General features: G+C 45.5%; 1 protein-coding gene across 1 annotated transcript; it reads left to right on the top strand.

Moving 5' to 3' along the window:
* Nucleotides 1-404: 404 nt before the first annotated feature.
* LOC309347204 (IgGFc-binding protein-like) lies at nucleotides 405-25,466 on the top strand (the record flags this gene model as incomplete). Its single annotated transcript, XM_081871544.1, has 17 exons — nucleotides 405-1,410; nucleotides 2,101-2,441; nucleotides 3,445-4,018; nucleotides 5,566-6,167; nucleotides 6,516-7,095; nucleotides 8,615-8,814; nucleotides 10,143-10,284; nucleotides 10,928-11,256; nucleotides 12,434-13,007; nucleotides 13,472-14,070; nucleotides 16,147-16,711; nucleotides 17,190-17,767; nucleotides 18,500-19,070; nucleotides 19,350-19,549; nucleotides 21,071-21,454; nucleotides 23,663-23,949; nucleotides 25,298-25,466. 17 exons carry the CDS (start codon nucleotides 405-407, stop codon nucleotides 25,305-25,307), a joined length of 7,542 nt encoding a protein of 2,513 aa, XP_081727670.1. The 3' UTR covers nucleotides 25,308-25,466.
* Nucleotides 25,467-27,310: the final 1,844 nt, after the last annotated feature.

Below are 27,310 nucleotides of genomic sequence, written 5' to 3'. Positions count from 1 at the left end.
GAGACCACTTCCTTAATACAACCAAACAGGAATATTAATAGGTTCCTTTGAGTAATCATTTTCTTACTGCTGTAAGATAAACTAATCAGATCATTATACAAAAACTCTAACCATTGCCACATCAAGAGATTAAAGCCCAGCACTGAGATACTTGCAGTTGACTAATTATCCATTCCTTCTGCCTTGCAGGGTATTGTGGAGCAAGTTCCCGAGGGACGGAATTTATCACAGCCTTCCTGGAGAACTCATTCAAAAGTCAGGGCACTCCTAAACTTGATCTGCTTATCACTGGATATCATCCTGCAACCACCATCACAGTCACAGTGAACAAATCTACATTTCGGAAAACGGTTTCTGTCAATGAGAAGGAGACCGTGTCAGTTGTGGTCCCAGCCTCCTCAGAGATGAAGGGGACCGACATTTTTGATCAGACTGTGCGGATCCAAGCTGACAAAGATATATCGGTGTTTTCTTACAATGACAAGCTTTCCACAAGTGCTGCCACAGTTGTGTACCCAGTTCAGCAGCTGGGCACATCATATTATGTGGTAACCCCAGTGGGGAATGACGCAAACACTTTCAAGGAATTTGCAGTTGTAGCCTATCAGTTTCCCACTCAAGTCACTATTCACCTGAAAGGGGCTGTGACATTCCAAGGGAAGGTTTATGCTGCAGGGAGCAGGCTTGTTGCTGACCTCAAAGCCTTCCAAGCAATCCAGCTGCAAAGCTCAGCTGATTTGTCTGGCACCAAGGTTGAATCAGTTGCGCCCGTGGCTGTTTTGAGTGGGCACAGCTGTGCCAAGCAGTTCTCATATTGCGACCATGTTGCTGAGCAGCTCTTGCCTGTTTCCAGCTGGGGCACCACCTTCATAGTTCCCCCAGTGCCCTTCCAAACTCAGACTGACATTGTGTATATCGTCGCTTCCCAAGATAACACTTTGATCCAATACCAGTCTGGGGCCACTCCAAGCTCCCGCCGCGCGGTGGCTGGGGAAGTCATCCAGTTTCAAATGCAGCCATCTCAGTCCTATTTCTTCTCTGCCAATGCAGGAATCCAGGTCCTTTTCTTCTTTGCTGGTAACAGCAAGAAATACGACCCTTTCCTCATCAACGTTCCTGCTCTAAAAAGCTATTGCACATCATATCACATTGATGGGATTAAGGCATTTGATAATTTTGCTGTCATCGTAGCAAAAACCTTAGATTCAAATGGGATCACACTAGAGAAGAGAGCCATTACAGATGCCAAGTGGACACGCATCCCTGGAACAGAGTATTCTTTCAGTCAACTTAGCTTGGGCAAAGAAGCCAGTGCCCTCTCTGTAGAGCATCCCAGCGCTCCTTTTGGGCTCTTCATCCTTGGAGGTGTACATGCTGATGGCTATGGCTCTGTGGCCCTTTGCTCTTGCAGTAAGTATCTGAATCTGTGCACATACTTTAGGTTTTTATGCTACAAATGAGGGTTTTGAATAAATAATTAAAGTTGGCTACATCCTATTGAGTACCCAGTGGTTTTTTTCATCTTTTTGCTTTCCAGCACTGAATGCTGTGTTTTAACATTACTGTGTGCTCATTTGTAGATTGTCAAAGAAAGTGACCCCTTATGGGTGATAAGTGGAGGACCACAGTAGATCAAAATGGACATGGGAATGGAACTCTGGCTGCCACTATTTTAGGGTCTAAAATCATCTCCTAGTTTTCACTATTCCATTCTGCCTGGAATACTTATCATAATATAGGTTAAAGAACTGTAAAATGGTCTGATTTGATGAATTTTTACTTTTTGTACCAAGTTCGGAAAAATCTTATTGAGACCCAAGTTTCCCATTTTCCAGAGGGAAGGGGACATGACATGAGACCTACAAAGTTCTAGACTGCAGTAACAGTCTGACTGGTTCAAATCAGTATGTGAAATTCAGCTTCCCACCATCTTGATTGCCTTATTCCCTGAGCAATCGGAATGTCCATGAGGCAACCAGATTAAGTGGCTATTCAGAAGCCTGTTTGTTTTTCTTGCCTTGTTTTGTCTATCTGCCACATCCTCCCCTAGTTACTAACAATGCTTGCTTTTGCAATGACACCACCATTGTTCCATTCCAGACAAACCAGTGTCTCCATGCAGCTTGATCCAGTGCAGGAAGAAGGAGAAGTGTGAAATCATAGGAGGTGATCCAGTGTGTGTGCCAGAGTCTGAATCCAGCTGTTGGGCCCAGGGAGATCCTCATTATCACACCTTCGATGGGAAGAATTTTGACTTCATGGGCACCTGTACCTACACTATTGCCAAGACTTGCGGCTCAGATGCCACTCTTCCTTCCTTCAGTGTTGAAGCCAAGAATGAGAACAGGGGAAATACTCGTGTTTCGTATGTTGGCTCTGTGACAGTCACAGTCTATAACACCATCATCAAGGTGGTCAGAAATGAGCAAGGCTTTGTGAGGGTGAGAACGAAAGATGACCATATTTCTATTTCTCTCTGGCTTAAAAAAAGCAACCTATTTTTCCCCAAGAGTACATCACAATCTACTCTGCTTGCTTCTTGTCTTGCTTGCATGCTGTAATGTAGGCATGTGAAACAGAAGATCTGGCAAAGTTTCCCTGTCCCCCACTTGCCAACGTGGACTGATCTCTGGCCACCACCCCTGCTTCCTCCTTCTGCCCTTCCCCACTTATTTAATGTTTGAGGAGGAGCTGTTTTCATTTTATGCCATACCGACTTTGCGGTTGGCTGTATCCGCCTGCCATTGGGCACTGGGAACGGCAGTACAGCCCAAATAGCTGAGGCTTCGGAGACTTCTCACCATTTTTAATTTAAACGAGTTCTCCCTAAATATGATTAGAAGTGAGATTTTTTTTTAAAAAGGAGTTTCGGTATTACTGTTTGTGAAAAACTTCAAAGGTATTTTAAAAGAAAGCAAGAGAAGTTTTGGTGAGATTTATCAAAACTCTTCAGGAAGATAAGAACATAGAAAGATGCTTTATGCTTAGACCATTGGTCCATTCCAGCATTGGTCCATTTACAGACTGGCTGTGGGTCTCAAGGATTTCAGGCAGGAAGCTTTCACAGCCCTTACTGGAGCTGCCAGAGATTAAACCCGGAACCTTTTGCAAAGCGTGTGCTCTGCTGCTGAGATGCACTCCATGTGCTGCAAAACATATGGTCCACCATTGAAGTACGGACTCTGCAAATTCTGCACATTCCTGTTGAATCAATCTACCTTTATTATTGCAAGTGTGTGTTGGTCTTTTTACAATCATCATCATTTTATGTCCACCTTGCTGAGTAGAATAAATAACAAAAAAAGTTGGTTGTATCGAAGTTTTAGTCTGAGTAGACCCAACGTATGTGCATTAATTTCAACAGGTCTACTCTGAGTCTGACTGACATTGAATACAATCCACTGTGTTGTTCCACTGTTGGTTGAATCTGATTTCTCTCTTCAGGTGAATGACCAGCGTTTCCGCCTGCCCATCTCCCTGAATGAAGGGAAACTCCGTCTCTACCAGAGTGGGAGCTCTGTCTTCATTGAGACAGATTTCTCCCTGAAGGTCTCCTATGACTGGAACACCTACCTGGTGGTGAAGCTCTCCAGCAGCTTTTCTGAAAATGTTTGCGGTCTTTGTGGCAACTACAATGGAGACCCCACTGATGACTTCAGCACCCCCGATGGGGCCTTGGCTCCCAACCCCATTGAGTTTGGAAAGAGCTGGAAGGTGGATGATGGCGACAGGTTCTGCTGGGATGACTGCCATGGGGAATGCAAAAGCTGCTCCCCAGAGATGGTCAAGAAGTATGAAGGCGAGCCATTCTGCGGCTGGCTCAGCAAAGGAGAAGATGGCCCATTCAGCAAGTGTCATGCTGTGATTGACCCCAGCCCTTTTCTGGAAAACTGTGTCTATGACCTCTGCATGAATGATGGCCTGAAGGAGCTTCTTTGTGAGGCACTGAATAACTATGCAGTAGCTTGTCGGGAAAAGCAAGTTGCTGTCTTGGACTGGAGAACCCCCATCGGTTGCTGTGAGTGTCAGAATCTCCCTTCTTGTAATTTGAAGCCATTGGTTCGAGTCCTATCTTCTGGAGCAGGAGAAAACAAGCTTGCTCTATCTTCCATGTGACAGCTTTTGAGATATGTGAAGATGTCTATGATACCTTCTTTCAGTCTCCTCTTTTCCAGGCTAAACATACCTAGCTCCTTCGACCGTTCCTCATAAGACTTGGTTTCCAGACCCAGAATAGACTGGGTTTCATATATATACACACACATATGCCAAAGGCCAGGGTAAAAATAGAAGTCTCCAGCATATGATGAAAGCTATACAGTGGTACCTCGGGTTAAGAACTTAATTCGTTCTGGAGATCCATTCTTAACCTGAAACTGTTCTTAACCTGAAGCACCACTTTAGCTAATGGGGCCTCCCGCTGCCACGTGATTTCTGTTCTCATCCTGAAGCAAAGTTCTTAACCCGAGGTACTATTTCTGGGTTAGCAGAGTCTGTAACCTGAAGCGTCTGTAACCTGAAAAGTCTGTAACCCGAGGTACCACTGTACAATGAAAATGCCAGAGTTTGGCAGCTGCCACAGAGAATGGCCACTCCAGGCCACCACAACCCCAAACTTCCAAGGGTAGCAGAACTACCAAGAGGGCCCACTCTGCAAACCTTAGTTTAATGTTACATCTGTACTGAATACATCTTCCTGGCAGCTTACGGTTGGTGCATCCATTTGATTCGCACAATACTCTGAGAGGCAGGCCAGGCTAAGGACATCTTGGTCATTGCTGTTGCTGTTAATTAAATTTACAGTGGTGCCTCACAAGACGAAAAGAATCCATTCCGCGAGTCTCTTCGTCTTGCGGTTTTTTCGTCTTGCGAAACAACCCTATTAGCGGCTTAGCGCTATTAGCGGCTTAGCGGCTATTAGCGGCAAAGCGGCAAAGCGGCTATTAGCAGCTTATCGGCTTAGAAAAAGGGGGGGGGGAGCGAAAAAATCGCAAGACTCGCAAGACATTTTCGTCTTGCGAAGCAAGCCCATAGAGAAATTCGTCTTGCAAAGCGCCTCGAAAAACGGAAAACCCTTTCGTCTAGCGGGTTTTTCGTCTTGCGAGGCATTCGTCTTGTGGGGCACCACTTTATATACCACCCTATACTCGTACGTCTCAGGATAAAATCAAAATATAAAAACCACAAAATACATAATCAAAATAAAAACATGGTTCAGTACACTTTCCCTTGTCCCACATTAGCAAAATATAGCTTAACTTTGTTGGGATACTGTCAGGGAGTCAGAGGCCATCATGCCTCCACGACGCCTCCCGGTCTCCCGAGGAAACAGTATCAGTCAAAGGACTGGAAAACATGACTGCCTGCCTTCGTGTGGAGGCAACAGACAGAAAACAAAAGCTATATACGAAATGGAAACTCCCTGTTAGCAGGAAGTACGCAGGCTTGTGACACACAACAGCCTGCTCCCTTTTTAAGGAGGAACGGAAATATCCTAACAAACTCTCAGATTCCCTGTGTCTTCTAATTGTGCCTTGTTGACAATCATCTTGTCTCTTTTGACAGCCAAATCCTGCCCCGAGAACAGCCATTATGATGCCTGTGGATCTCCTTGCCCTGCAACCTGCAACAACCAAGCTGAGCCCCAAGACTGTTCCTCAATGCCCTGCGTAGAGACTTGCCAATGTAATGAGGGCTTTGTGTTGGATGCTGGGAAATGCATCTCCAAGGCTGCCTGTGGGTGCGTGTTTGAGGGGAAGTCCTTCTCGCCCGGTGAGCAGTTCTGGGGAGACAAGACGTGCACGAGACGCTGCATCTGTGACGCACAGAGCAAGCAAATAAAATGCCAGCCCGCCAGCTGCAAGAAAGGGGAGCAGTGCAAGGTAGAGAAGGGTATTCAGAACTGCTACCCCACCAGCCGCGCCACCTGCTCTGCTTCAGGTGACCCTCACTATCTCTCATTCGATGGACTGGCCTTTGATTTCCAAGGCACCTGCACTTATACCTTGGCTAAGGTCAGCACAAACAACCGGGTCTTGAGAGCCTTTACTGTCAACGTGGAAAACGAGCCCTGGGGGAATAGGAAGGTTGCTGTTACCAGGATGGTCTCGGTCACTGTCTATGGCATTACACTCACATTACTGCAGAGCAAGCAAGGTCAAGTGAAGGTGAGTCCATGCAGAAAGGAGAGGCAAATCATTAGATCTTTAGCCATTCATCTTTTTTCCACATTAAGACATTGTCTTGGCTCATTTATTTAATTAAGGAGGACAAGTCCATCAGCTTCTTTCTCTAATATTTCCTGTCCTAAGTCCAGTTCTCCACATTTCTGTATCAGCTGGTATTTCTCCCAAGAATTCTAATGAAAACTTGTTAACATTTTATTGCAAATGTCTCCTAATATAGGGGGGGGGTGCCCCCCAGCTGCCAATCCTTTGAGTATGAGTTTGCAACATAAGAAACAACCCTTAGGCCAATCCTACTCAACCAGTGAATGTTCTGTTTTCTTCCTCCAGGTGAATGGCTTGATCTACACCGTCCCTATATCCTTTTCTGCTGGGCGGATCAGAGCCTATCAACATGGCACAAAAGTCCTGATAGAAACTGACTTTGGTCTCATTGTGAGCTACGACCTGGTTTACCACGTGACGGTCACAGTCCCAAGCACTTACCAGGGCCAGATGCAAGGCCTCTGTGGGAACTACAATGGGAAGAAGGACGATGAGTTCCTGCTACCCAATGGCATAATAACCTCTGACATAGCTAAATTTGGTGCTTCCTGGAAGGTTCGGGTCTCTGGGGCAGATAGATCTTGCTCAGATGGATGCTCTGGGAACAGCTGCCCAGTCTGCGAGGAAAGGAAGAAGGACATTTTCAAACAGCGCCACTACTGTGGGATCCTCACTGCGTCTGATGGCCCCTTCAGTGCTTGCCATGCAAAGGTGGACCCCAGTGTGTACTTCAGCAACTGCATCTACGATGTGTGCCTGGGCAACGGGGACAGCCAGGTCTTGTGCAACAGCATCCAGAGCTACGTTTCTGTCTGCCAAGAGGCCGGGGTCTCTGTCAAGCCCTGGAGGAGCCCTTCCTTCTGTCGTAAGTACTGGGGACTGAACATTCGGGGGAGAAGAGAAATGGGAGCAGAAACTGAAATGACCCCCGTCACTTTGGCACACATCTAGAGGTGTGTGTTTATTTGTAAGGCTCTAACTGCCTCAAGCTGTGCAGAGACTGAACTCACCACCCTCTTGACTATGTGTTCCACAACCTACTGACAAGCTCAAATCACAGAGGTATATAGAAAATTGTTTTCAATGAGTTCCTGCCAGAACCAGCAGTATAAGTTGGTAGGGTGGGGGCCTTGTTCAGCACAAGGGTTGTGATTCCTTCTTGGCAACCTTCTGGGGCCATAGACAGGGCCATATTTGGGGCTGGTCCCTAGGTTCACCATCCTTGAACCAAGGTATGCTGGAAAGCAGGAAATCAAGCAGGTATGCAAGGACAGTTAGTCTGAGAGCTCAGTCTGTGTCTGAGTGATGAAATGCAGCCGAAGGAGCCAGAGAGAGTCAGCAGCCTTGTAGACCAATTGGTACCTAGCAAGACACTTCTCAGAATACACAGCAAACAAACAAAGGAAGTTGCTTTGTGCCAGAAGGCACATAGGTGGCCCCTGCCTCTCCCCTGGCTGTTGGTGAGAAGGACAAGGGCCAGAGGTGTAAGAGAGAGAGAGAGAGCAAGCTGCAGGCAGAAGCTGGAGAAAGAGAGGCACACTGGATTTCTGCTTGAATCCAGGACTGTGGCTCTGGGATAAGCAAGAATTTTGGGGATGTTAATGCTGTGAGCCCCATCATAGGCTAGGGTTGTACATACAGTCGTACCTTGGTTGCCGAATGCCTTGGAACTCATACGTTTTGGCTCCTGAACGATCAAAAACTGGAAGTGAGTGTTCTGGTTTTCTAACAATTTTTGGAAGCCGAACATCTGGCGTGGCTTTTGCAGCTTCCGATTGGCTGCAGGACATTCCTGCAGTCAACTGGGAGCCATGTATTGGTTTTTGAACAGTTCCGGAGGTCAGATGGTCTCCGGGAAAACATTCTGTTTGAGAACCAAGGTACAACTGTATGTGCAAATAAGCCATATATCATAAACACATCACAGTCACTGCTGACCCTCATTCCAAGAAAATCAAACCCTAGGTAAACCCTGGAATCTCACATTGCTCAGAGATTGGGTTTGTCCCACTGCTCAAATTGCCTTTACAAGATCTCAGAAGCATTTTACTATCCTCCTTACTTCCTCTCCCTATGGAAACCTAAGCATTTTTTATATTTAAAAAACCTCCATTGTCTTGAATGGGCAAGTTTTCAATGGCTGGAGCAAAAATATATGAGATAAGTGAAGAAATGATCAAAACAGTGGGGTTAAGGAACATAAATTCATCCTAGCGTCAGCTTTCTGTTTTCGTCTTTTGCAAAAACAACAGCTGTCAAAGACATTTTCTGCCCTTTAACAGCCACTCTCTCTGCATTTCACTTGCCAGCTTCCCAGCCATCCCAGATAGTACCAGGGAGCCTTTCACCTAACATGGATGTTTTTTCTTTCTTTCCTCACTTAGCTCTGCGCTGCCCAGCCAACAGTCACTATGAGATTTGCAGCAACCTATGCTCCACCTCCTGTACCAAGATCACCGACCCTGCAGCCTGTCCGGAGACCTGTGCTGAGGGCTGCCAATGTAATGATGGCTTCTTCTTCGACGGCCTTGGCTGTGTCGCCGCAAAAGACTGTGGGTGCTTAAAGAATGGACGCTACTACAAGGTAGCTGATCTTCTGAACCCTTTTTCCAGAGCATGCTTTCCCAGTTGCACATTCTTTGAACCCCAAACCACAAGCTGTTGTGATCATCTCCAGAATTTCTCAGGTCTTGAAATGTTTCAATGGCTGTTTTTTGAAATATGGAATAAATAAAATGAACTGTCATTGGTAGGAGCTGGTACATCAGGTGGCGGAATCGTGCAACTTAAGTGTAACGATAGGACAGAACTACTAACAGCTTGCTTATGTAGTCGACTTAATGTGATTTTACTTACTCCTTTGCACAGATCACTGAAAAATAATTAGAAAGGGGTGGGATAACCTGGCTTACTGGGCACTGGAGGCTATCGTGAGATCTTGCAGGAGCCTTGAGAACGCTCATGTGACCATCTCAGAACCCAGTAAGCAAGGTGCGGGGCAGGAAAACTCTTCGAAGAAAGAGCTTTTAATCCTTCTGCTTTGTTTACCAGCTCTAAGAAAGACATACAAGGCCTCTGGGAGGCTCCCACAAGATATCACTGGCCATCCAAGAACCTGTGAGATCTTGGACAGTGGGGGCAATTCCAGGGGTCATCTTGACTTTGTGTGATTTTGCCTTTACATGCAACCTCAAGGAACATAAACCCAACATAAGCTGAGAGTCATCTGTAAAGTAAAGTTAAAGGTACCCCTGCCCGTACGGGCCAGTCTTGACAGACTCTAGGGTTGTGCGCCCAGCTCACTTAAGAGGCCGGGGGCCAGCGCTGTCCGGAGACACTTCCGGGTCACGTGGCCAGTGTGACAAAGCTGCATCTGGCAAGCCAGCACAGCACACGGAACGCCGTTTACCTTCCCGCCAGTAAGCGGTCCCTATTTATCTACTTGCACCCGGGGGTGCTTTCGAACTGCTAGGTTGGCAGGCGCTGGGACCGAGCAACGGGAGCGCACCCCGCCGCGGGGATTCGAACCGCCAACCTTTTGATTGGCAAGCCCTAGGTGCTGAGGCTTTTACCCACAGCGCCACCCGCGTCCCCCGAGAGTCATCTGTACATGCATGCAAATTATTTGACCTGGCTGCTTGCTGTGGAATAGGCAAATTATCTCAACTGAAAGGCTTGAGGAGTTGTGGCATTGGGAGCTGAGATGGGGGGAAAAACACACCGTGATGTGCAGTTGGTGGTGATTCATTCATGCACCCATTTCACCATTTTTGCTTAACAGCCCTTTCTGTTAAAAGGAATCTCGCTCCTCCTCCAATGCTCAGACCCTTCCCATTCAAGCTATACCTCAGAAAAGCATTGATGGGATTACTGTTGCTGCTCTATTTTATTGTTTCCCAAATCTCCCAACAGCCCAATGAGAAGGTTCTGCTGAACGTGTGCCAGGAGAGCTGCCATTGCATCCCAGGCCAGGGAGTAATTTGTGAGGCCCACAACTGCGCTGCCGATGAGAACTGCAAGGTCCAAGATGGAATCATGAGTTGCATTAATAAGGGTAAGGAGAGAGTCAATCAAGCGAAGGGTGGGGACCCTGTGGCCCTTCAGATGTTGCTGGATTACAATTCTCATTGTGCCTAACCCCTGGTCTTGGCACTGATGTGCTGGGAAATTATAGCACCTTATATGAGGAATGTAGTATGTGAGTCTATAAATAATGGGCAAGGTACATTTTTTAAAGCTCTAGGGCAGCATTCTCTTCTGGGCAGACTTCTGGAGCCACTTGCTGGGTGGTGCCAGAGGCAGAAGTAGACAGAGCTGCAATTCTACATTTTTCCTTTGTACAGCAGGCAGATTTTCCAAACTTACCTGCACTTCTCTGTCTTTCATTCCAACAAGCAAGAAGCAATATCAGAGATCAAGGGCACATTCCAGTCTAATAAATATGAGGCAGGGTTGTGTGTTGCTTCCCCTGTCACATAGACAGCCAACATGTTACCGTCCAGATCTTCTTGCTCCTATCACTTTTGACCACGCAGGCTGAAGCTGATGAGAATTGGACTCCAACCACTTCTAGAGGGCACCATGTTGCCCACCTATGCCCTTTTGCTAATGGATAAAACTTCCCTCCACCTTTGCACCTTTAGGTTTTTACGGAATGACTTCTAGCTCCTGCTCACGTTTCATGCCTTTCATTTTAGATCCATGCAAAGCCCTGAAGTGCCGAGAAAAGGAGACATGCAAGATGGAGAACGGCCAAGCCAAATGCAAACCACAGTTCACAGGAACCTGCTGGGCCTGGGGGGACCCACACTACCAAACCTTTGACAAAAAGAAGTTTGATTTCCAGGGCACTTGTTCTTACACTATTGCCAAGTACTGTGGGAATGATGCTACGCTGGTGCCTTTCACTATTGATGAGAAGAATGACAACAGGGGCAACCAGGCTGTGTCCTATGTGCGTCTGACCAACATCTATGTCTATGGGTACAAGATCTCCATCCACAAACAGGAAACTGGAAGAATCCGGGTATGTTAAATATTCAGGGGATGGGATAACCTTCGTGAATGTACTGGAATTCATTCCAATATATAGCCACTTTGAGAGCCCGATATTAGTCTAAAGTAGCATGAAAGGAATAGCTATATCAGGAGGGAGAAGAAATACTAGTGCTTGCAGGTCACTCTCAAGAGATTATTGAACCTCTATACCACTCCGAATGATGGAAGTTATTGACCTTCATGCCACTTTGCATGATTAAAAGACCCTCATTATCCAGACATCCGATCTCTTTCTCCTTTGTGGCTGGCAGAATATGGGGAACGGGGGAATGTGATGTGATGAAGCTTCAATCCTATTTGGCATAATATTGATTTTCAAAGCTGGTCACAAGAAACCATAGCAGGATCTACCTGATCTTGATGCTTCGGCATGGCAAATGTGTGCTCTAGATCTACCCAATAAGGATCCAATGAGGAGCTTGTTTTGTGATGTTTGCATTTTAAAAAGATTCCGTAAATACTGCAAGTTGGCAACCAAATGGTGTACAGATAAACACAATCTGAGTCCCTTTCTTGGGCTCATGGTTTGAAACCAGAGTAGGAGCAGCTGCTAGTGCAACTGGATTTGGCTTGGTTACACCTTATAGTTGACTTTGACCCTCCTATGTGACTGCACTGCCCAAACATAAGTGATCACTTGGGCCACCTAAGCCCAACAGACTTGTTTGCGCTGCCAACTAATATTCCCAAGGTCCACTAAAAAACTTAACCTATCTAAAGTAATGCTTGCTCATGTGAAACAGTACCATGGACAGAGGTAGATGGTGAAAGTGTAAATTCCCTGAGAATCACATGCAGTAATAGCTTAGGGAAGGGGCTGGGAACGGTTTACATCTTCTGTCATCCTTGACCATTGACCATGCTGGCTAGCACTAATGGGGATTGTAGTCCAACAACACCTGGATGGCCCATAGATTCCCTGTCACTGGGTTTGTGGCCATGGCTAAAATGCCTGCTGATTCCCCAGTCTTTGTCTAAAGAATTCATTGAAGCTTACTCCTTCGTAAGTGGGGTTAGAATTTCAGTCTAAGAGTCTAAGGCTAGGATCAGCTTGTCTATTCCTGTTTCTTAGACACATGGCTGCATGGAAACAAAGGAAAAATAAAACAATAATTCATATGTGTGTGTTGACATCCTGTCTCTAGTTAAATGATGCTATTACCAGCCTGCCACTGACTCTTGAAGATGGCAAGATCAAGCTGTACCAGAGCGGCACCAATGCTGTCCTGCAAACAGATTTCGGCCTCCAAGTAACGTACGACTGGCAATGGCACCTGGTGATCACTCTCCCCAGCAGCTACTATGGGGCCACATGCGGGCTGTGTGGAAACTTCAATCAAAACCCTGCAGACGACATGCTCTTTCTCAATGGCACCAAGGCTGCCTCCATCATAAGCTGGGCCAGCAGCTGGAAAGTCAAGGACCGGGACCCCTTTTGCTGGGATTACTGCCGAGGGAATTGCCCGACATGTGATGAGGGCAAGAGGGCGCTGTATGGAAAGGAAGAGTACTGTGGGCTGATCAGCAAAACCTCGGGGGGGCCCTTCAGAGAATGCCATTCCATAGTGAATCCAGATGACTTCTTTGACAGCTGCATTTATGATGTGTGTCTCAATGGAGGAGCCAAGAACATCCTTTGCCAGGCCTTGGAGGCCTATGCTAAAACCTGTAGGAAAGAGGGTGCCACCATATACGATTGGAGGACAGCCTCTGGCTGTGGTGAGTGCTCTTCCCCACTTTGGAACTAAGCCAAGTTTTACTGCCGGTGCAACTTTCACATGACTCTGAGCAAGTAAGCTCTTTTTAAAACTTCTCAAATGTGGGGTCTTTTTCCTATGCTGGTGGAAGAGGGAAATAAACTTGGGGGTAGGGGTTGGAACTCACTTGGAGGAGCATATTTAAAAGTCTTTATAGCCTATATTTTCACATTTGGCGTTGCTGCATGTTTTGTGATTTTAAATCTCTGCTAGGGTTCTCTCACCAAAGAATACTTGCTCCCAATTTGGATCTTGTGACCCAAGAATTCATTCTTAAACACACACACACACACACACACACACACACACACACACACACACACTGTATATGACATGTACAATATTAGCAGCATCAGCTCTTGCCAACTTAAGCTTTAGCACATTCTATCAGTTGTTAGACTCCCGCTGTTCTTCTCCTCTTTACAGCCTTGCCGTGCCCTCAGAATAGCCACTATGAGTTCTGTGGCAATGCCTGCCCTGCCAGCTGCGCCGACCGCAAGGCTCCCTCTGCCTGTAAACAGCCATGTGTGGAAACCTGCCAGTGCAACGATGGCTACGTCCTCAGCATCGACAAGTGTGTGCCTGTTGGGAGCTGTGGCTGCACCTACAATGGGCTCTACTACAAACCTGGAGAAGAATTCTGGGCTGATGAGACCTGCGGTTCCCGCTGCACATGTGATCCCACCCTGGGCATTGTGGTGTGCAAACCAGCTGGCTGCAAAGCTAGTGAGCAGTGCATTGTGGTCAATGGGGTCCGAGGTTGTCATCCCGTAAGCACCGCTACTTGCTCAGCGTCCGGGGACCCTCATTATACTACCTTTGATGGGAAGAAATATGACTTCATGGGCACCTGTGTCTACCAACTGGCTGGGCTGTGCTCTAAGGACCCAACTCTCAGGCCTTTCACTGTCAATGTGGAGAACAACAACCGAGGCAACGAAAATGTGTCCTACACCAAGGTGGTGACATTGGAGGTCTACAATGTCGTAATCACACTTAGTCAGGAGTATCCACGCAGGATCCAGGTATAGACAATTGGTGAATGTATGGTTGTTTTCCTCTTAGTGTCATTACAGGGCTGTTTCAGAGGGTGGCTCTTGGGCAGGGTACCTTGCTAGTTTTCTAAGTAAGCATTGAAGCAGTTCCTGCATTAGACATAGGGGATGGTTTATCTGTGACAAATAGCACTATACCCCATGGGACATTGTAACTTGAACTACAGGGTCTGTTGACATGCAAAGTATAGATGAAGTAAGCTCGATGTGCTGCAAAATTCAGCATTAGATATGTGCTGTTGACGGCCACAAGAGTTGTCAGATCCAGTTCCTAAGTATGGGACAAGCATGATTTGTGAGCAGTGAGGGCAGGGCCCCCAGCTGCCTAGAACAATGAGTTTATCTGATCCAGAAACTATTATGGGAGCCTAGGACGATGATTAGATTTTTCACTGGCCCTTTTTTCATAAGTTGGGTTACAACAACTTAAAATTACAATATTAAAAAGAGTTAAAACAATTTAGAGTCAGATAAAAAAGCGAATCTGTAAAATACACATCCATCGCAGTATATATATATATATATACATCACAGTATATATTTTGCGGATATTGGGTCCAGCAAGCTTCCCAGTTCAGCTCCGTATCCCTGGAAGCTCTGAGCTGGCCTAGCAGAGTAAATGCAGCGGTCCTGAGTCCATGTGAGAAAGGGATAAATCAAGTCCAAAAAACAGATCGGTTCTTATCTCTAGAAGCGTTTATTTACAAGCCATAAATCAGTCTTTTTCCCGTCAGAAGACTCCGCCATTCTGGCATCTCTCCGTGCTTCCAAAAGCACACAGACACAGCCTGTCAGTTGAGCTGCGTCTCTCTCCGTCTCTCAGTGAGAACTGAACGTAACTCTCACAGACAAAGCCTGTGACGTAGAGCCCTGCTTCCGGCCCCTCCCAGATGCAGGGCACCACGGAGTTTTAACCCTGTTTGTTCCAAACTCCACATATATATATATATATATATATATATATATCCATATATATTTGCTTTCGTAGATTTTCACGGGTACAGGAATGCAGGTTTTGGTGTCCTCGGGTGTCTTCCCGTGTAAAAGTTGGGGTGTCTAGGCGACGTTTCGACGAGGTCTCACTCGTCATCTTCAGGCTGGTGCTTTCGGCTTCTTGTTACTGGAGCAGAGCTGCTCCAGTAACAAGAAGCCGAAAGCACCAGCCTGAAGATGACGAGTGAGACCTCGTCGAAACGTCGCCTAGACACCCCAACTTTTACACGGGAAGACACCCGAGGACACCAAAACCTGCATCCATATATATATATATATATATATATATATATATATATATATATATGGTTAAGAGATGTGTTTTCAGCACATGACAAAATCGAACTTATGAATGTGTCAAATGAAGTTCAGCAGGGAGGGAATTTCACAGCTTAAGAGCTACCACAGAGAATTACTGCTACCAGATCCCATCCACCCACAAACTACCAAGAGGTAATTTGATTTGCCAATCTTAACATCTGAGAGGGTCTGTAGGGAATGAGTTGGTCTTCCCAGGTTGGGGATAGTACTGTCTACCAAGAACCCTGTTGCCCAGCAATACCACCAATCAGGCTGGTCAGGGTCATTTCTGTGATATTGTTGGAGGACCCCAGGAGAATAATCCTAGGTGATTTCAATATCCATGTGGAGGCTGCTGTTGGGCCAACTCTGAAGTTCATGCCCTCCAAGGAATGGGAATTGGGGGTTCTGTGTTACAGTGGTGCCAATTCTACCTCCAGGACTGAACTGGGACAGTGCTTTTTGGCTCTTCAGTGACTATGTTATGGGATGCTGCAGGGCGCTATTTTATCTCCAGTGCTATCTAAAGCCACTGAGAGTGATCATTAGGAGTTTGGGGGCAAGGTGCCATCTGTTTGTTGATGGTACTATGCTCTATTTTTCCAGAACATGTGAATCAGGAGAAACCTTATAGTCTTTATGTTATATGCTTCTTGTTCATTAATTTCAATGGGTCTGTTTCTCTAAAACTAATACTGGACACAACCACTTGGTAAGAGCAGTGGTAACAATTCCTACTGCATCACATTCCAGGTTAATGAAGTCTACGTGAACCTGCCTTTCTACCATGAAGACAAGATAAAGGCTTATATCAGTGGGAGTGAGGTCTTCATCAAGACTGATTTTGACCTGACAGTAACCTTTGACTGGAACAGCTATGTCAAAGTCATTGTACCCAGTACATATGCCAATGCTGTTTGTGGCCTCTGTGGAAACAACAACATGAACCCCAGTGATGACTTGACCATGAAGGATGGGAGACAAGCACCTAGCATATTCCATTTTGCAGAGAGCTGGAAGGTGGCAGAGGTCCCAGGTTGTTCACAGGGTTGCACCACCGATTGCCCACCATGTGGAGAGGCACAGAAACAAGCTTATAAGAGCAACCAATACTGTGGGATCCTCATCAAGAGGGATGGGCCTTTCAGGCACTGCCATGAGATCATCGACCCAACACCCTACTTCAATGATTGCATCTTTGATGTCTGCCAGTATCATGGCCTGCAGAACATTCTGTGCAATGCCATCGGCTTTTATGGGGCAGCCTGTCAGGATCTGGACATTGAGCTTGAAGAATGGAGAACAGAGTCTTTCTGCAGTAAGTATTGCCTCTTGAAGCTGTTTTAGCAGAGGAACATAAGCAGTAACGTGACACCTGTTCAGATCATCTACTGTTGACATTGACATTGACATTGACACTGACATTGGCTCTCCAGACTCTCAGTTATGGACATTATCCCAGTCATACTTGGAGATGCCAGGGATTAAACCTGGGACCTTTTGTATGAAAAACGTCCTGTTTACCAGTGAGCTAATCATCTTCCCTTACAATGTTCTGCTCCAAGGATGTGCATGCCATATGTTGCGGGCTTATGGTATATCGAAATACAATTTAATCCTATGGCAACCTTTGCTAACATCTTCTCTAACCAGCAGATGTCACTCCATAGACATACTTTATAACAGAGCACACCAGACCTATTCTACTCCAGGTGACCAAAGAATCAGACGTCTTCTGAAAAAACTTCTATACTAGCTTGAAATTCACCACTTTCTGTTTTTGTCCTTTCTTCCAGGCCCTGCCTGCCCACTTAACTCTCACTACGAGCTCTGTGGAAATGGCTGCCCTGCCACTTGCCGTGGTCTCTCGGCTCCTGATGGGTGTGAAATGACCTGCAAAGAAGGATGCTATTGCAATCCAGGGTTCGTCTTCAGTGGGGACCAGTGTGTCCCTATTGGGAATTGTGGCTGTGAGCACGGGGGCAACTACTACAAGAAGGGAGAGGAGTTCTACCCCGGTTCCTCCTGCCAGGAACGATGCCAATGTACAGACAATGGAGTTGTCAAATGCCAGGAAATCTCTTGTGGGCCCCATGAGGAATGTAGGGTGAAGGACGGTGTCCAAGGCTGTCATCCTGTAGGGTCTGGTACTTGCAGTTTGGCCGCAGGCTCCCACTACCTAACCTTTGATGGACGGGCCTATGACTTCCAAGGAACCTGCACTTATACTTTAGCTAAAGTCCAAGGAGAGGATGCTCAGCTGGCAAACTTTGCCGTGTCAGTGGAAAATGAAAGGTCACTGACTAAGATGATTGTAGTCTCTTTTCATGGATACACTGCTGTCATTGAGAAGGCAACAAACTGGAAGCTCAAGGTATGTCTCTCTGAAGTAGAAATGCCACCATAGTTCACCCACGATTCCTACAACTGCAGGAGTCCTTGGGAGAATTTCATCTCCCACTGTCCCTTGTGCCCCATCACTGACAGTTTTCGTTTCTCTCAATTTCACATTTTTCCAGTACTGAATTCAGGTTTCCAGATTTCTGTGGCAATTCGCAATTGTTTTTTTTTTTTCCCCTTAACCCTCCTGCTTTTAAGTACAAATTTCTCTTAACAACCCTCCCCCTTTTTTTACCGCTTAAAGATTTGATAAAACATAAAGCAGTTTATGAAAGCTATAAACAAACAAAGAAAGAAACAAATGGACACATTTTTGAAAGCAATTTTCTCTAATATAATGCATTTCTATTTGTCATTTTCACCTAAATGTGGGTTTTAATGTACATCTCCAAATATATGCATTTTTGTCCACTTTTGGGATTGGAGAACTGCAATGCAGTTTTGGAAAAGTTAGAATTTTGGTTGTTTTTAAGTAGATTTGTCACCTTGGGGAGACAGGGTGCTTTAATCCTGTTCGATTGCATAAACCTGCATTTCTGGTGTGTGCATGAATTCCTCCCACAAAACAGGAGCAATTTAGAGGCAGCTTTCATTTGTAACCTGCTTTGGGAGGAATTTCCACCTGAAATGGAGTCCAAGACACCATTAAATAAACATTAATAATTATTATTATTTAAAACCGTCACCTTCTCTGTGGTTAATGCAGGTGGATGGAGAGCTCTATACGCTGCCCATGAAGACAAACGATGGGAAACTCTGGGCCAACCAGGAAGGCAACAATATCATTGTCCAGTCTGACTTTGGTCTCCAAGTCCTTTTTGACACCTCCTCTTATGTCCTGGTGTCTGTCCCCAGTAACTATCAGGGACTTGTCACTGGCCTATGTGGCAATTTCAATAAGGACAGGACTGATGACTTTACTCTGCCTACCGGGAAAAGCACCCAGAATGTGGAAGAGTTTGGGGCCTCTTGGAAGGTTCCCATTGATGGTATCAGATGCTCCGATGGCTGTGGAGATAAATGCCCTGTCTGTGATGCAGCCAAGACAGCGCCGTACCGACCGGAGAGTTCCTGCGGAATGATCCAAGCCCAATCTGGCCCCTTCAGGAACTGTCACTCCGTGGTGGACCCTGCTGAATACTTCAACCACTGTCTGTATGACATGTGTGCAGCCAATGGTGCCGGAGAAACTCTCTGTAGGAGCATCCAGGCTTATGTAGCTGTATGTCAGGCTGCAGGAGTTACAATTGGAGCCTGGAGAACAAACAACTTCTGTCGTAAGTTTGCACAGCAGGAACCTGCAGTTACATCTTCTAATCTTCTTCTTTTCCTTCCAGGACCTAATCAATAGAATCATGATTATTATGCCAGTTAAAAACACGGAGTAGGACTTTAATTAACTTTAATTATAATTTTCCCCCGTACTGTGCATCCAAATGAATATGGATGAAATGCTTTCCTAACCCCTTCTATAATTAAAAATAGTTAGCCAATACACCATCCCTGCCTGGACTGCATTTGACTCCTTCAATCGCTGATCTTCACTCTCATTTCAGCTCTCACTTGCCCACCCAATAGCCATTACAAGTTGTGTACAAGGACCTGCGATTCCACCTGCACCAGCTTATCCACTCTGCCTCGGTGCACCCAAAATTGCTTCGAAGGCTGCCAGTGTGATGGCGGCTACCTGTTTGACGGTGACAGATGTGTGGCAATGGGGAACTGTGGCTGCGTGCATGATGGACGCTACATCAAGGTAACTGCAACAGCTGTGAAAACAGCGATGTTTGTGCATTCGCTTGTGCCTCTTGTAAGTCAGCCTGTAAGGCCTCATGTTTTTCATGAATAGACCCCAGAAGAAGCAATGCATCATCAAGAGAAAAAAAGATTCCACAAGGATAGAGCCATCACAAAAAAATACCCTTCTCATATTGCCATCCTCTACTGGATGACGACTCATAGAATCATAGAGTTGGAAGAGACCACAAGGGCCATCGAGTCCAACCCCAAGTCCCTTGTCCACTGATGAACAGAGTTTCCTTTTGGGAACAAGTGAATTAGCAATAGGATGGTTTTAGACTGAGTCCAAACCTGCCTGCAAACAACATTTGTAGAGGTGGAGTTTTTTTTTTTTTTTTAAACTCTATTTTGGACTCTGAAAGCCAGAAAAGTTTATTGGAAGTGGTATACTGCTGCTAATGTTTGTGTTGGTAACAGGGTTGGTTATATTAGTCTATTTTTGGCTCATCTGTTTCACATGCAGTGATTCATAATTCATAATTCTATTCCATGCCCTTACTACATTAATCCCCAATTTTGTTTATTTGTATTGGCAGAAAATATTTAAATATGTCCTTCACGCACATTTTACTGTTTTCCCCACACAAAATTCATGGATGACAGAAAGGCCATTGCTTCTATACTATACTTCTTCTATACTATAGAATTACATTCAGGATCCTGCTCTCATTTTATATTTTTGTGAATTAATAGTTTAACAAAACAAAACAAAACAAAACCCCATATGTTGATACATGTACTGGCATAGTCTCCCCCTTCTTCCTTTTATTCCTTTAGTCTAGGAGTAGCAACATGATGCTCTCCAGATATGGTTGGACTACAATTCCCATCATTTCTGACTGTTGACCATGCTGGCTGGTGCTGATGGGAGTTTGGGGGGAGGGTCCAACAACATCTTGAGGGCACCATGTTGGCTATCTGTGCTTTAGATATAGCAGGGTATGTTCATGGAAGCTAGAAACCTCGCTGACAATTAAGAAACATTTTCAAAAGCTTGGAAGGATAGCTATAAACTGAATAAGAAGGAATTAGCTAGGAGATTATGGGGAAAGGTGGCATTTATCAAACTGACAATAGTGTTAAAGAAATATGGAAATTATAAAGAAAAATGACACAGGTGGAAGCCGGTGGTGCAATATATATATATATATATATAGAGAGAGAGAGAGAGAGAGAGAGAGAGAGAGAGAGAGAGAGAACTTGGAATAAATGTCATACTAATAGAGTATGAATGAATATATTAAAGTATAAAATGTGACCTATTTTACTATTGATTTATCAACTATGTAGCACTGGTGTACTAGAATATAGTTGTATAGAGGTATTTCTAAGTACACAGTTGTATATGTTGAATGTCTGTTTTTATATGATTTCTTTTTTATCTTATTAAAAAATAATTAAAGTTTGCATTTAAATTTTAACTTTTTCTACTTCTCTCTCCCTCCCTCCCTCCCTTTGTGGGCTGTAAATCAACCAGGCTGGAGAGAATATTGTCTTAGACAACTGCTTGAAAAAATGCACCTGTAGCCCATCCGGCCGACTGGTTTGTGCAGAAAACAGTTGTCAGAAAGGAGAGATTTGTGCCCTCCACAACGGTCTGCGTGCCTGCATAAGGGAAAATGGCGAGTGCATCCTCACCCCTGGAGCACAGCTGACCTCCTTTGATGGAACCTCAGGGGAAATTTCCAACCTAGGAGCCTATGAGGTTACATCCCTCTGCAACGACAACGACCCCTTTTGGTTCAGGATTGTAGCAGTTGTCCAGGAACACAACGGTTCAAATTTGCCAGCTGTGACAACAATACATGCGTTTTTCAAAGGGATGTATTTTATCACTGTAAAAACGAACAAGGAGACACGGGTAAGATCACAGAATCATAGAATCATAGAATCATAGAATCATAGAATCATAGAATCATAGAATCATAGAGTTGGAAGAGACCACAAGGGCCATCGAGTCCAACCCCCTGCCAAGCAGGAAATACCATCAGAGCACTCCTGACATATGGTTGTCAAGCCTCTGCTTAAAGACCTCCAAAGAAGGAGACTCCACCACACTCCTTGACAGCAAATCCCACTGTCAAACAGCTCTTACTGTCAGGAAGTTCTTCCTAATGTTTAGGTGGAATCTTCTTTCTTCTAGTTTGGAACCATTGCTCTGTGTCCGCTTCTCTGGAGCAGCAGAAAACAACCTTTCTCCCTCCTCTATGTGACATCCTTTTATATATTTGAACATGGCTATCATATCACCCCTTAACCTCCTCTTCTCCAGGCTAAACATAACCCAGCTCCCTTAGCCGTTCCTCATAAGGCATTGTTTCCAGGCCTTTGACCATTTTGGTTGCCCTCCTCTGGACACGTTCCAGTTTGTCAGTGTCCTTCTTGAACTGTGGTGCCCAGAACTGGACACAGTACTCCAGGTGAGGTGAGAATACAGTGGGACTATTACTTCCCTTGATCTAGATGCTATACTCCTATTGATGCAGTCCAGAATTGCATTGGCTTTTTTAGCTGCCGCGTCACACTGTTGGCTCATGTCAAGTTTGTGGTCAACCAAGACTCCTAGATCCTTTTCACATGTACTGCTCTCAAGCCAGGTGTCACCCATCTTGTATTTGTGCCTCTCATTCCCCCCCCCCCCCAAGTGCAATACTTTACATTTGTCCCTGTTAAAATTCACCTTGTTTGTTTTGGCCCAGTTCTCTAATCTGTCAAGGTCGTTTGACCTTGGGCAGGTTCTCAGATTTCATCCAATGGCATATTTGCATAATGATTAAACTATGTCCGTTAATTTCAAGACGCCTGCTCTGTGTAGACATGAGTTGGACACAACCCCTTGTTTATCTGTTTGTTTATTTTCGGCATTTGTATGCTGGCCCAATGCAAGCTCTCACCCACAGGGCAAAAGGGTTTCCTCATTTTTAAAAAGCAACTTGCTATCCTGGCCATAGTCAGTGCTGTTGGGAATTGTTGCTCAGTTACATTCAGCGATTACCATGTTGGCTCCCCTGATCTCAAAGTAGAGAACCTGAGCCCAAGAGCCAATGTGGCCCTCTGAGTCCTTCTGTCTGACTCTCAGGACTCTCCTCTGGACCTCCCCCTTCCCAGGCCATACCCCTTGAGGTGTGAAAATACCTTCTGGTTGCCTGAATGGATGAGAGAGTCCTATGTGTTTAGAAGCCTGACTTTTGTGACTCAGTTCAAACCCAGAAATGGAGAGAGAGAGTTGGAGAGTCCTTGTGACTTGTGGGGAGACCATCCCTGGAGTCCAAAGAGGACTTCATTAAGGGCTACGTAAGCCCCAAAGAGACTGAAGACGTAACAGGGCTTTGTTTAGGCTGTTCAGCCTCCCTGCCTAACAGCTGACATGTGTGGTGGCGTACTTTCCTGCGTGTCCTCCAGCCTCCTGCCAGCCCCAGAGCTTCAACACTAGTTGTGCATATTTTTGGATACAGCTATTTTGGTATGGATGGAAGAGAGAACGGCAGAGAGGGCATTGAAAGGGTGTTTATTTATTTATTATTTTATTTATTTATCAAATCTCTATACACCGTCCTACGCCTGTAGATTTCAGGGTGCTTCACGACATAAAATTGCAATATAATAAAAAAGACAAAATACACGATAGAAATAAGAACAGAAGCAAACCAATAAATGCCGCCCCACCCCATTCCACAGCACATTTAAAAGGGCATCGAACGTCAATCAGCCCAAATGCTTGGTTTAAGAGGAATGTTTTCTCCTGGTTTCTAAAGGTGTATAAGAAAGGCACCAGGTGATCCTCGCTGGAGAGAGCATTCCACAGATGGGAAGCCACTGCAGAAAAGGCCCATTCTCATGTTGCCACCCCCTGGACCTCTTGTAGAGGAGGCACATGAAGAAGGGGCTTAGAGGATGATCATATGGAGAGAGGCGGTCCTTGAAGTATTGCAGTCCTGGGCAGTTTAAGGTTGCTCCCCATTTTGTGTGATTTCACTTATGTGCATTGGGCCTTAGAAGGTAACCCCTGAGTAAATGGGGGGACACCTATTCTAGCTCAGCACCTTTCACCCTCTTTTCTGCATTTCAGGTAAATGGGCGCCAAAGGACACTCCCAGTGACATTTTCTGAAGATGTCTCTATAAGCCTCTCTCAGGATGTGATTGTGATTAAATTAGCCTCTGTAGTAAAAATTCTCCTTGAACCCAGTGGGGAAATGAAAGTGCAAATCAGTAAAAGCCTGGAAGGAAAAGTCTGTGCCTCCTGCGGGAACTTCAATGGAAATGGTGCTGATGATCTGAAGTTGCCCAACGGGAAGATAGCAGGAAATATGGCTGAGGTCATTGATGCCTGGAAAGCTGAGGACTTCTCTGGCAGGTGAGCAATTCTGGGAAAGGTCTTGCCTAAAGGCGACATGGGGTAAAACAGGCACATTACAGCATACTCCTCTTGGTGTTGGAGGAGGAAATCAGGGAACCAGCAAACAATTTTCCAGATCAGAACATGGCCTTGACCAAATTAGGTTGGGGCGCTGGGAAGGAAAAAGGACAGCCAGGCAGCCTCTGCAAAGAGCAAGATAGGGCTGTTTGCAAAAGGGCTTTCAAACAGCCCTGCATTGCACTTGGGCTGCACATGCCTGTTCCTAGCAGGAGAACTCAATCACACAGTCAAATTATACAGGACTGAATTCTCCACTTACTGGCTGGTGAGCAGAGGATGAAATCCTGCTGGCTGCCCAGGACTGCTTCACAAACATGTTACCCGCAGGCACTACACTGGGGAAGCTTACCCCCAGCAGTATTGAAAGAGGGGTTGACAGCGCTGCAGAGGTCCCAAGGTAGGAAGAAGAGAGCTAGCCCTGTGACCAGTGGGGTAGAGGGGAGGAGAGAGATACTGGCTACTGCCCCTGTGTTGTGCCAGCACTGGTGGTTGGATGGTTTCTCACTGCCAGCAGTTATGGTTTCCACAGTGATGCTGATGGCTGATGGAGGAGTCAATTTGGGAGGTGATAGTGAGTGAGGCAGGGCTGGCTCAGGCAACTTCTCTCCATAAATGCAGGTGGCAGTGGTTGCAGCAAGTGAGATCAGCCTGGAGTGGGATATTGTTGTCAGTGGCAAGGGTGGCTGGGACCTGTACTCCAATGAGCTGAGATACGTTGGGGGCAATGATGCAGGAGGAGGAAGGGGAAAGAGGGTATGGTTAGCAGGCATGTCATGGTGGTTGAGTCCATGCTATGGCAGTGCAGGAGCAGCCCACCAATGGTGCAACACTGCTGGCTGCAAGAATCTGCTTTACCGTCATGCTCTGTGTAGAGAACATGCTTGCAAGGCAATGCACAGCAGGACTGAGACTTTCTGTTTTCTTCAGTTTGGTTGAGGGACAACGACACAGCACTTCCTTCCTCTGCCCCTTTCCCAATCATATAGGGTTCAAAAAACTATAAATTGCATTAGCCCTATCCCTCAAATTGTTCATGGTTGGGCATTCCATGAGTCGTTCAGGGTTGAGTTGGGGAAGGAGGGCAGACACAGCCCTCAAAATGAACAAATTACACTATCCATTTCTATATCTCCGTATTTGTTGGTTTCTTAGGATTCCTGAGCAATGCCGGGCACTTTCTGCTAGTGTTAAAAAAAAAATCTACAGTGGGGCGGGAAGTGTTGTGAAGATTGTCACAGAGTCATAAACAAGCTCACATTACATTCTTCACAATCTTATTTTACAGGGATGTCTAAAAGCTGTCTGAGCCAAAGTGGAACCCTCCCTTTTCTGCTCAATCATCCGTGGCAACTATTTGCATGCAAGTTCTTGAGCAACATTCTTCTGTGTATAACATCCCACCTGCAAAACATTTTCGTATTGCTCAAACCTCTATCAATATGACTCTGATTACACACACAAAAAATGATGACACTTTCCCCTAAAAATCAATAAATCCTTTGGGTGTAGGAACTTCTCAGGATTGACATTACTTTGTTCATCATGATTTTAGCTCTGTGGATATGCAAAAATAACTGTGGGGTGCGGGAAGCTCTAACAATTGTTATATTCAAGCAAGAAGTCAAGGAAACAATATGGTCTAGAGTGATATCCAGCTGATGGGTCCCCAGATGTTGTTGGATCACAGTTTGCATCATCCCTGACCATTAGTTAAGCTAACTGAGGATGGTGGGTGTTGTCACTCAAGACTATTTGGGGACAAAGAATGCTGAATTTCCTTCTAGACTCCAAATTGTGCTCAGCATCAGAGTACTAAAGGTATGGATTTGGTGCTCATTCTCATCTAAGAACAGCTCTGTTGGACCAGACCAAAGTCATCTAGTCTGCATTCTGTTCTTACAATTGCTAAGTAGATGATCATGAGGGCAGTAGCTTTCTTCTACTAGTCCTTCTGGTATTCAGAGGCACATTTGCCTCATAGATTTGTGAGGATTATATAAATTAAGGTTCATATTATGTGTGACACAGCCAGATTTCAAAGCGTCCTTCTTTGATTTATTCCACAGAAGCAGCAAACAGGAGCTTGAAAACTGGCTTTAGGAGACACATTGTCATCCTCCTGGGTTGACTGGGCTGCCACCTGGTATTAGAGGTCCTCAGACATTTTGGCACACCACCCCAATTGTAGTTTGTTAAGGGTGCTTATATACATACTGTTGAGGCTCATCACGTGCCCCCAACCCAGATGCTGATCCTCACTCCTCCCTTCTTCCTGATGCTGATCTTCACTTGGGAAATATGGAAATGAGAGAAGTGTAGATCAGCATCAGAAATGGGAGGAAGACATACAACGATATCAGACAACAAAAGGAAAGTCCCTAGGGTATACAGCAAATGATGGATTTGTTAAATGTTTATTTTCTCTTATTAAAAAAATTAAATATATGTGTAGACAGACAAATATTTTATTGTCTAACACAATCAGCTAACACAGAATAAGTTCCTGCTTAATGTAATGTAAATAGTTGCAATGTAAACTTACATAGTGTCTTAACAGCAGTGTAAATTCCGGAGCCAGGTGCCAAGATTAAGTTCCAGTTAGATTGATAGTCCAAGATGAGTTCCTATGTCAATCCATCCTCTTCTGAGTAAATTAAATATATTTCTTTTACTGTGTGTGTCCTGCAGCAAAGCTGCATTATACTGAATCAGACCATTTGGTCCATCTAAATCAGTATTGTCTACTCCATGGATGGGTAACCTCTGGCCCATGCACCAAATTTGGCCTAGCAGGAGTCCCAGTTTGGCCCATGAGTCCATTTCTCACAAACCATGCCCACCTGCCCCACACTTGCTGACATATGGGTTGTCGGGTGTGTGGCATGTACTGGCCTGGCTACAAAGCAACCATCTGGCCCAACTACACTCTAGTGGGTTCCCATCCTCCATGGGTGGGCGCTGGTGGGCTTACCCAGCAGCAGTGATAAGAAGAAGAAGAGGAGGAGGAGGAGGAGGAGTTTGGATTTGATATCCCGCTTTATCACTACCCGAAGGAGTCTCAAAGCGGCTAACATTCTCCTTTCCCTTCCTCCCCCACAACAAACACTCTGTGAGGTGAGTGGGGCTGAGAGACTTCAGAGAAGTGTGACTGGCCCAAAGTCACCCAGCAGCTGCATGTGGAGGAATGGAGACGCGAACCCGGTTCACCAGATTACGAGACTACCACTCTTAACCACAACACCTCACTGGATCATTAATCTTGATAAAGGTCATTAATCAGGATAGTCAAGGTTGTTTC

Source organism: Podarcis erhardii, assembly GCF_964252035.2.
Source record: "Podarcis erhardii genome assembly, chromosome: 7".
Classification (NCBI taxonomy): domain Eukaryota; kingdom Metazoa; phylum Chordata; class Lepidosauria; order Squamata; family Lacertidae; genus Podarcis; species Podarcis erhardii.
This window is presented reverse-complemented; position numbering and strand designations above follow the sequence as displayed.